The sequence below is a fragment of the Empidonax traillii genome, unplaced genomic scaffold, assembly GCF_003031625.1.
Source record: "Empidonax traillii isolate 1590-97213 ecotype Southwest subspecies unplaced genomic scaffold, ASM303162v1 scaffold1164:size165317, whole genome shotgun sequence".
In the NCBI taxonomy this organism is placed as follows: domain Eukaryota; kingdom Metazoa; phylum Chordata; class Aves; order Passeriformes; family Tyrannidae; genus Empidonax; species Empidonax traillii.
Genome location: NW_020956357.1, coordinates 148,324 through 158,820, shown reverse-complemented (window position 1 = coordinate 158,820; position 10,497 = coordinate 148,324). Strand labels below are relative to the sequence as shown.

At 50.9% G+C, this 10,497-nt stretch overlaps 2 protein-coding genes across 3 annotated transcripts; one reads left to right on the top strand and one right to left on the bottom strand.

Moving 5' to 3' along the window:
- Positions 1 to 1,089: 1,089 nt before the first annotated feature.
- Positions 1,090 to 6,146, bottom strand: JKAMP (JNK1/MAPK8 associated membrane protein). Its single transcript, XM_027905541.1, has 7 exons — positions 6,029 to 6,146; positions 5,789 to 5,880; positions 5,079 to 5,233; positions 3,590 to 3,796; positions 2,703 to 2,884; positions 1,952 to 2,028; positions 1,090 to 1,664 (listed from the first exon to the last, which is right to left on the bottom strand). The coding sequence occupies exons 1-7, from the start codon at positions 6,039 to 6,041 to the stop codon at positions 1,446 to 1,448; spliced, it is 945 nt and encodes a 314-aa protein (XP_027761342.1). The 5' UTR covers positions 6,042 to 6,146; the 3' UTR covers positions 1,090 to 1,445.
- A 143-nt stretch (positions 6,147 to 6,289) lies between these two features.
- Positions 6,290 to 9,541, top strand: L3HYPDH (trans-L-3-hydroxyproline dehydratase). 2 transcript variants are annotated; one of them, XM_027905544.1, is made up of 5 exons: positions 6,290 to 6,862; positions 7,108 to 7,277; positions 7,560 to 7,682; positions 8,533 to 8,670; positions 9,035 to 9,541. In XM_027905544.1, the coding sequence occupies exons 1-5, from the start codon at positions 6,313 to 6,315 to the stop codon at positions 9,158 to 9,160; spliced, it is 1,107 nt and encodes a 368-aa protein (XP_027761345.1). In that variant the 5' UTR covers positions 6,290 to 6,312; the 3' UTR covers positions 9,161 to 9,541. The 2 variants fall into 2 exon arrangements, with proteins under 2 accessions (XP_027761345.1, XP_027761346.1); XM_027905545.1 differs by lacking the exon at positions 7,560 to 7,682.
- Positions 9,542 to 10,497: the final 956 nt, after the last annotated feature.

The window sequence follows — 10,497 nt, the reverse complement described above, 5'->3', positions numbered from 1 at the left end:
ACGTGTGCTGCCAGGGCCATTTCTGGGGCACTGCTGAGCCAGTCCCTCTGGGAGCTGTGCTGGGCAGTTCCAAAGGACAAAGCTGAACCACACTGAGGTGTCCACACTCTGTCAGGGTGGCAAAGCTGAATCTTGCAAATACTGAGGCCCTGTTGCAAATTATAGATATTTTTAATGTTTTATTGGGTTTAATTAACCTGTTAATTAGTCATTTTAATTAATCATAATCTAGTGGACGGATTATATGACCAACACATCTGTCCTTGAACAGGCAGCAGTCAGGAGCATTGATGCCATGCTGCTGAGAACACAGCCAGCTGGGCAGGGCACGCCTTCAGGATGCAGGACTACTGCCTCCCTAAGGTTGTGCTCCATGGGGAACTTGCCACTGGTTGCCGCAAGACAGGAGCCTCAAAGAGGAGATACAAGGACTCCTTGAAATAATCTCTCAGCCTTGGCCACATTGATCATCACATTGGTCTACTTTGGCCTCCAATCAGAGCACTTGTCGGTCTCCCATTGGCCTTTTTAGCCATCAGCGCGCTTGTAGCAAGCATGGATAGAGCCCTTCCCAAATCTTTGTTCGTGAAGCCTAGCCATGATGATGATGATGATAATCCCTTCCCTTTAGAACTGTCCTCTAGATGAGGGTGTCTGCAAATTATACATTGTACATTGCAGAACAGACAGCATTTGATTTCCTTACGATGCTCAATTACTTCCTTAATCCCTAAATGGATCACAGAGAGAAAGCTAAGTCTGTCAGTGGAGATTTAACTCAGCAAGGCCAAAAACTCACTTGTGAGTAGCCTCAGGAGTTTTGACAATATTTATCAAGGTGTTCACTTTAGGATTTTGATGAATGTACAGCAGAGATAATGGTATTTTATCAAGGAGGCAGAACAGAAACTACTCTTTATAGAGAACTTTACAATGCATTTCTTCTTTTACCCGGCAGTCAGACCCAAACATCATGAGGAATCATGCACAACATGCTTTATCTTTTGATGGAAGGAAGAAGACAGCCTGTTTCCACTGGTGGGGGATAGAAGCTAGAGTATGTGAGGAGAAAAAACAAGCTCTCTGGCATATTCAAGCTCTATTTTTTTTAATTTAAAGTCTATTGAAAACCAGGCTCTGTTGTTTTATTCAAATATTGTATTAGGAAATGAACACACAGAAGCAAACTGCTGTATAAGAACATGTCACAAGCTTTTTATACAGATTCACAGTGATAAATAGATACAAAGACATTCCCTTTGATCTATACCAGATACTTACGAGGAATGCAAAGTGCAGCTTTTTGATATTATACAGTCTCAACCAGAGGTGTTTCACCAGAAGTCTGGTACATAAACAACTTCCTTTAAAACAGAAGTTTCCAAAGCATGACTAAATTGCTTGATCCAGATCACTGGCGTGGCGTTCTTGGCACAGGCTCCTTTTTAATGTCCATTTCCCCCTTCTGAGAGGATGCGTGATGGCTCCGTGTACTTCGCTGTCATCAGGTAAAAGAGGGCAGGGGCAGGAACCAGGGCAAGCAATGGCAGGTCCTGCTCAAGCTTATCCAGTTTGGAAATGGAGATGATTCCATAGGCATGAAGCAACCAGTGGCTGAAGAGGACAACAAGCCTTTTCTTCCTCACCAGAAGATCCTTGAAAGACTTGTAAAATAAAACACAGTATCCTGTAAGCATTCAGCCTGTTCCCCAGTTCCTGACATTTCAGAGATGTTACAGGCAGAACACAGGGCTGTGTTTGAGCCCTTCCAGCACCAGTGCATGACGAGAGGAAAGTCTCACAGGAGCTTCCTCCAGCCAAGAGGAGAAGCCATAAAGGAAGAGGCCTAAATGCTGAATACACTGCTGAGAAAAGGCAAGAGACAAAGTGGCCTCTGCTCATTCAAGCCTTTTATAATCTGAGTTTTAACACAGGAAACACGTTTACCCACCTCCACTTCAGAAGCAGACATGTAAACAGCCAGAGTGACCAAAGACAACACCAGTATGATGTATGGGAAGGCGTAATCTGAAGGCAAACAAGGAAGACATTAGCAGGAAAAAAAGCATGATTTACAGTTCAGAGAAAGTTTTTCCACATATAACCACAGGTATGAAGTAAACTGAGGTACACCAGCCCATCTCTCAGCACAGCAGTATGGGTCAGCCAAGCACAACTCCACAACAGCTCTCACTGAGGTTTTCGAACTTCTACTGTTTCTTGGTGGAGTTATTGTACACTTAAACCATGAACTGAAAAGGGCACATAATAAGAAAAGTAGTCGGGCTGAGAGAGGATTTTGTGGCACCTCTCCATATGTGGCAAGGATGCTGAAAGCTAAACCAAAAATAGCCTCTCTTCCCAAACCTATACTGTAATCTATCCCAAAATCAGACAAACTCTGCCTTAGCAGAAAGTGGAATTAACTCCCTCTGAAGTAATTTCCTCTCATAACCTACTCTATTCCTTTTTTTGGGGAAAGGAACAGTCTCTAGCAGCACTGACTGAGGCGAAGCAGTGTGTCAGGAGCCTGGTGAGATCAGGGCTACTAATGAGCAACCTTTTCAGGTCAGACTCCTCACAATAATCTTAACCAATGTCCTTATTCCCAAAGCAAGAAATGTCCCTTCCCTCTCTCCCATAAATCACTTCTTAGTGTGCATTTACAGGTATGTTTATAGCGTAATTAGGAGAGAACTCACAGAGCAGGCCTCCTCCCACAGCCTGCAGCACGGTGAGGATGGGGAAGAAGTAGAGTGCTGCATAAATGCTTTTGAATCGATCAGACTTTCCCAAGCCACAGGCAATTTTCTTAACCAGGAGAGGCCGAAGGAGCATCATTAACACGAGACAGAAGGCGTAATATATAAACACAATGGTGTACCTGGGGAGAAAAAAAAATAGAAATTCCTTCAAAGGTGCAGTTTTCTCACAGAGATTCAAGTCACAACCAGGGAATTTGGGGTTAGTCACTGAAGTCTAAAGAATTTATAACCAAAGGACGTAAACACAGAATGATGAGCTCACTTTTCCAAGGGGGAAATGATCAAGATGTAGCAAAGGAAAAGAAAAAAAAGGAACTTTGAGCGTCATAGCTAAAAAGCGAGAGGACGAGAGGACACAGCCCCAAGCTGTGCCAGGGAAGGTTCAGGTTGAACATCAGGAGGAATTTCTTCATGGAAAGGGTGATAAAACATTGGAAGGGGCTGCCCAGGGAGGTGGTGGAGTCTCAGTCCCTGGAGGTGTTTAAGGAAAGACTGGACATGGCACTCAGTGCCCTGGTCTAGTTGACAGGGTGGTGTTGGGGCATAGGTTGGACTCAATGATCTCAGAGTTCTTTTCCAACCCAGTTGATTCTGTTTGACAGCCTGGACTGTGCCACCTTCTCTGGTTACTCAGAAAGTCATTAAGTGGTGCTAAATGTTTCACATATAAAACAGCTCAATGCATCAAAGACTTCAGGGGATTTGATACTCATTGATCTGAGCTGTACCTGAACACTTTTTGCAGCTTTGAGAAGAGGCACAGACACAAACACAGCTGTATAAAAGGGAGGGACAGACAGGAGCACAAAAGCCTTCACACTCACAGAGGGTAGACAGCCTCGTGGGTGCAGTGCACTGTGGTGATGTAGTCGGGGCTGGGGTTGTAGAGCATCGTGTACCAGTCCGAGAGCTTCTTCACCCTGCAGGAGCGGATGTGCAGGGACCCCACGGGGTCACTGACCAGCAGGGTGACCACTGCTGCAACGCTGCACTCCAGCAGGGCTGTGATGTGCTGCAGCAACACGCTGGAGCTGGGGAGCAACACAGAGAGTTACTGTTTCTCTAACCGTACAGGAAATCTAAACACCGACTGAAAAGCGGTGGCCTGTGCAGTACAGAACCTCCTGCAGAGTTAATATTTGCTGTGACCAAGGTTAGGGCAGCTCTGCCTCGATAAATTCAGTATTTGAAGCTGAGTGTGTAAACTCATTTACAAGCTCAGATAGTTTTGTGGGTAAAATGTAAAAGGGCAAAGAAAGCAGCAGTGAGGGTAACACACCACATGTTTCAGAAGGAATAACATTTACATGTGATATAAGCAACATTTTCAAAGATGCAAGACCTTTTTAAAGACCATCCCTGGAGGTGTTTAAGGAAAGACCGGATGTGGCACTTAGTGCCATGGTCTAGTTGACAAGTTGTTGTTGGGTCATGGGTTGGACTTGATGATCGCAGAGGTCTTTCCCAATCAAATTGATTCCGTGATTCTGTATATGTTCATATATTAAACTCTCCAAGTGCCCTGTGTTTTCAGTGTTCATAGAATCACAGAATGGTTTGGGTTGGAAGGGACCTTAAAGACCATCTTGTTCCACCCCCCTGCCATGGGCAGGGACAGTTTAGTACACTCCAGTCCCTACTTCTTAGAAGTTTTAGTCTAGCACCCAGTGTCACCAAGTTCTAGTCTAGCACCAATCCACATGGTAGTTGTGGGTGTTTAAACCCCTTTTTTACAAAAATTCCCTGATGTATCATGCTGATGTAAAAATCACAGCAGTTGTGCTACCAGGACCAAAGCCCAGAATAAATATTCCTAAAGAGAGAACTCAAACACATTCTCTTGCACTGACCAGGGCCTCTGTGGGTGGGAAGTCTGGCCAAGGATTGAGAGGATGACACAACCCACTGCTCCTGCCTGCTGGGAAACCCAATCCAGCCCAAACTGGCAGATGGAGTGGGCATCATCACATTAAACAGATATAGACCATGCCCCGAGGGCAGTGACTGGCAAAAAGGATCTGCAGGGCTATTATATTAGCAAATAAATTCCCCTCCAGCTGCTCAAAGCTTATGTGGTACCATATCAGCTCAACCAACAGCCAGTCTGGATAGGGAGCAACCTTATCTAGTGGAAGGTGTCCCTGCCCATGACAGGAGGTGGGGAAATAGATGTTCTCCAAGGTCCCTCCCAATCCAAACCATTCTGGGACTCTGAGAACTGCGGGGCAGTTCAGTTCATCACCTCTGACTGACCGCTCAGGGATCCAAGATTTCCATTTTTAAACCACGTATCTACAGAAGGGGCACACAAACCTCTTCTTTCCAGAATACCACTCAATAAAGAACCAGTGTAAGACCAGGGGCAGCATGGCCATGAAGCCGAGGTAGAGCCAGTCATAGCGATCTGGAGATCCTGTGCACTCCCTGCAGATCTTGTTGTCATCGGTCCTCTGACCTCTGGGACACACCTGCAGAGAGCAGAGGCGGGATTTAGAACCCGAGGAACAACAACACATCATTGCAGTTCCCGGACAAACAGCTTGAGGCAGTACCGGGGCAAGAAACAGACCATATTTTTAAAGAGATGAAACAAAAATCTCAGAGACGCCTCAGCTCACACTGGCCTTACCCTGTCTTGTTCCTACTTCTTCATATAAACTCCCCCACCAAGCTGCTCACAACCACTGGCCCCCAGTTTCTTGCTCCCCTCCCTGGATCTTGCTCTCCCTCAAAAATAAAACCCAGTTAAATCCGAGAGATTTCAGCACAGCTCTCCACCCCATCCCGTCCTGTTCCAGCTTTCCCAGCCCCTCCACTCAGCTCGGGTTTGGGACCGAGCCTCCAGCACGTCCTTCGGGGAACGTGTCACGGAGCAGCTCCTGCTTCGCCCAGGGAACTCTGCCCGCCCCCGCCTGGGCGGCCCCAGCGCCCCGATCCCGAAGGGATCGGTACCATGTCATGGCGGGACCCGCCCCAGCCCGAGCTTGGGGCCACCCCCTGCCCGGGTCGAGCCTCGCACTTACCCCGCAGTCCCCGTAGGTCTCCAGGGAGCCGTTCACAGACAGGACGGTCCTGCCGCAGTACAGCCCGAGGCAGGCGGGCTGGATGTCCACGGCTGCGGGGAGAGCGCGGCACGCAGGGGCTGTTACCGAGAGGGGCACCGAGCCCGCTCCAACCCCATCCCCACCGCTACTCCCATCTCCATCCCCATCCCCATTCCCAGTCCCATCCCCATCCCCATTCCCAGTCCCGGCCTGTCCTACCGGCGCGGAACATCGCGGTTACCCGGCAACCGCCCCTGCAGGAGACTTCCGCCTCGGCGCTTCCGCTTCCGCCGCGGGAGAGGCCCCGCACGGGAATGTGGGCGGGGCATCCGCAAAGGGGCGGAGGCAGGCAGGGGGCGTGGCATTTGGGAAGGGGCGAGGCAACGGCCGTTGTTGTGGGCGTGGCTCCAGGAGGTGATGGGCGTGGTCTAAAAATGGGGCGTGGCTTCTCTAAGTATATATCTGTCAGACGTGGGCGTGGCCTCAGCGTGGGCGCTGTGGCGATGGCGGCGCGGGGCGGCGGTGACAGCGCCGGTGTCGGAGCCGGAGCGGGGCGGGCGCTGCCGCCGCACTCGCCCTCCGGCCCCGTGCTGCAGACGGTGGAGATGCACACGGGCGGCGAGCCGCTGCGCATCGTCCCGCGGCTGGAGGCGGCGGAGCGGGCGGCGGCGGGCGGGCTGTCGCTGCTGTCGCTGCGGCGGGAGGTGGCGGCCGCGCAGGACCACGTGCGGCGGGCGCTGGTGCACGAGCCGCGCGGGCACGCCGGCATGTACGGGGCCGTGGTGGTGCGCGGCGGGGCGGCCGCCGAGGGCGCGCACCTGGCGGCGCTGTTCTTGCACGGCGCCGGCTACAGCGCCATGTGCGGACACGCCGTGATGGCTCTCGGGCGCTTCGCCCTCGACTACGGGCTGGTGCCGGAGCCCGCCCGCCCGGAGACCGCCGTCCGCCTGCGCTGCCCCTGCGGGCCCGTCACCGCCTTCGTGCCCTGGGACGGCCGGCGCAGCGGCAACCCCGTGCGCTTCCACAGCGTGCCCGCCTTCGCCGCCGCCACCGGTGGGAGCCCGGCCCGCTGCAGTGGGCTTTGGGGGGGCTGGGGGCCTGGCTGAGGGGCATGTGGCAGATCCCTCCCTGATTCTGATGCCCTTCAGAGGTTGTCAGGGTGGCATAAGGCATCACATGCACGGGAGCATTCAAGTCATCCACTGCTCTTGGCGTGCAGCGGGGTTCCTTCAGTCCATATGCAAGCCCGGGGCTTGGCATGGTTTGCCCTGCTCACCTCCCTCCCTTTCTTTGCTCAGACTTGGCCATTGACGTCCCTGGCTATGGGAAGGTGGTGGTTGACATCGGCTATGGTGGCACTTTCTACGCCTTCCTCAGCGCCGAGCAGCTGGGCCTCGATGTGTGCTCCTCAAAGACCAGAGACCTTGTCAGTGCAGCGAGCGCAGTAACAGAAGCGGTGAAGAAACAGGTATGGGGGAGCACCGTGGCACCCCAGCATATTCCCTTCCCAGTAACTGCATCAGACTGAAATACTTAGGATGGGGGGGGGATTCTCATCCTTCCAGCCCCATGTTGAATCTCAGAGTCCTTACAAGGATGTAAGAAGGAGCTGCTGCTGCGTCCATCTCTGTTACTGGAGAAGCAGAGGTGGCAATGCAGCAGTGTGGCCTTGACTGCTTCCTCTGGTCCCTCATGGAAGCTGTACTGCACATGCTACTGCTGTGTGTGACCCTCTCTGTGCTGTTCCCAGTTCAAACTTCATCATCCCGAAAGTGAAGACCTGGCTTTCCTCTACGGCACCATCCTGACAGATGGGAAAGATGCCTTTAGCGAGGAGCCCACCACCAACATCTGTGTGTTTGCAGATGAGCAGGTACAGAAACGGGCTCCTCTGAGGCACATGAGGCACCTTTGTCCCCTCTTACACCTGCTGCAGAGAAGAGGGACAGTTCTGCTGCTTGTTTTGGGCAGTGATTACTTTTGCTGCTGTCATGTCTGTCCCTGAAGAGCCAAGTGTCATTTCACACATCCTGTTTTAATTCCTAGTGGCAGAAGTTCTTCTGCACATCTTAGATGGTGACCTTTTAAAAAGTTTTATACCTACAAACCCTTTGATAGGAATTTCCCAGAGGTTCAGGGACTTAGGCAGGATCCCAACATAGTGCACGTCTCTAAAGTCCTAATCTACAGAACGGTTTCTGGGGATGAACAGAGCAAGACGTGGGGTGTTAAATTCTGTCCTTGTCTGCAGTATTGCACAAATGGCAGGGGAAGCTGGACTTCCCAGCAGTGAGGAATGTGGAGCACTGGGACAGGTCACCTCAGAAACTGGCTGTGCTTTTGGAGGTTTTAAAAACCAGGCTTACCAGCAGCTCTCTCAGCATAAGGAGAACTGATCCTGCCTTGTCATATGAGAATGGGACAGGGTGGCCTTAGACCCTCTGAGTCCTTTTGTTATGATGCTGGTAAGCTTTCAAGTGCTCCTTAAATAGCCTCAGTATTTATTAGATCATTGATCCCTATAAATGTGCCAAAGCTAATCACAATCCAGGAATACCCCAAACCTTCCACTGTGATGTATCCAGATTCTGTACAAAACCCTGGGCTAGAGGGGTTTCCCCCAGGCACAGTATAAGGGTGCCAGAGAGATCTGAGGGGAGCAGTTTTGTTTTCTATTAAACCCCACAATACTAGAGCTGGCTCGTCTTCTCCCCTGCGCGTAGGTTGACCGAAGTCCGACGGGTTCGGGTGTGACAGCTCGCATTGCCCTGCAGTACCATAAGGGACTCATCCAGCTGAATCAGACCAGAACCTTCCGGAGCAGCACCACAGGCTCCTTGTTCACTGGGAAGGCAGTGAAGGCAAGTGACTTGTGCTGGTCTTTCCCCCTGTCTCAAGGACTGCTGGAAAATTGCTGTTGCCTTGGCTCAGTGGGGAAGCAGAAAAGCCTTTCTGTTGCCTGGGGAAGGGCGTGTGGAAGGGGGGAGGCGCCTGGGGGTCTTGCCCTCCCATAAACCTCATGCTTCAGGGATTTTATTTAGAAAAGCAAGTAACGGTAAGTCCTTGTTGTGTTGCGTGGCTTCTGCACCCTTTGGGATGCACCTGGGCAGGGCAGAGTGCTCTGAGAGGGGTGTCTGCATAAGTGCCAGGTAGCACTGGCATTTTCTGGGCTTGGGAGCGTGGAAAGCTGCTGTCGCCTCTGTCCTGATCCTGATCCCTCTGCAGGAAGCCAAGTTTGGGGACTACAACGCTGTCATTGTGGAAGTGTCAGGAGAAGCCTTTTACACCGGCACAGCCACCTTCACTGTCGAGGAGGAGGACCCGCTGAAATACGGCTTCTTGTTCAAGTGACCCGAGCCACAGGTGACGGCACTGTCCCACTGGTGGTGCTGCGCTTCTCCTGCCCAGGAATTTCTGTTCTCGCCACGATATGCCACAGCAACGAGAACAGCTTTGGGTGGTGTGACAGCATCTGCTGTATTTCAAGATAACAAGCTGTGCTGCCCTGCTGTGATTAGCATATTGGGTGCGCTGTGATTAGCATAAACGGGCCGCTCTGAGAAGCTGTAATATTTTTCTTCTTTTTTTTTTTTTTTTTCTTTTTTCCACAATAATTACTCACAGAAAACAGAGCTGATCTTGGAGATCTGTCTTCAAAGTTAAGTGCCTTCTCTGTGTCTGAAAACTATGAATTTCAAAGTGAGATTCCTATTAAATGCCAGCTGAAAACACTTCCTTTCTCCTCGTTTTCCCTTCCAGAGCGCATTTCCAGGATTCTACTGAGTGTGTCATGGCTGTTGGTTTGAATCCTTGTCTCCTGCACTGCCAGCTGTACTGCTCTATCTCCTGCCCCATCTCCTGCCCCATCTTCCCTTCTTAGGCCTTTCCAGATACCTCCTTTCTCAATTACACTGGCTTCATTCCACCAGATCCCTCCTGCATCCTGGGGCTGGGGGTGAACTTCCCACTGTCCCCACTGAGTGAGCATGCCACGCTGCTTCCCTAAACCTTCCTCTCTGGCTTATCTCAGACCAGGGGCTGCAAATATCCCACGGTTAACTTTCAACAGGAGCAGCTGTATTCGAAGGTCTGAGCTACTATGACCTTAGGTAATTATTTACTGGTGATTTTGTCTCAGCCCAGAGGCAGCTTGTGCAGTGGGGTGCAATCAGTGTTTGCTTTGCCAGAGTCCTTCCAGAGAGGATTGCCAATGGAAAAACCAAACCAAGCATTTGCAGTGGCAGGAGCAGAGCTTCAGACCACTTGGGGCCTGTCAGTTCTTCTGTGTCTGTGGACAAAGTGGTGCTTGCTTACTGAAGACACTTGGAGTGTCTGGGTGCACTTGTTAAAATGAGACATGAGAATGATCATCTCCTGGGAGCTCTTGCAGCAGAAGGGAGAAAGTCATACTGGTGAGCTGGGAAAAACATTGGCATCAAAATGCCTGGGAGGAATTTCTTCTGCCGAGTTGAAAATTACAACTTTGGAATGGGAATAGACAAAAATCCCCTTGTTGAGAGAATGGCTGCACTGCCAAGAGAATTTTTTTAGGATAGTGTTTGGAGTTCTTGCTCACAGTTTTCCTTTAACCCCTGGGTAAATCCTATACAGCTTCTGGTCCCAGGGAGCAAGAAGTGACATGCACACCCTCCATGCTTGCAGGAGCAAACTCCTCCATGTGTTTTCAG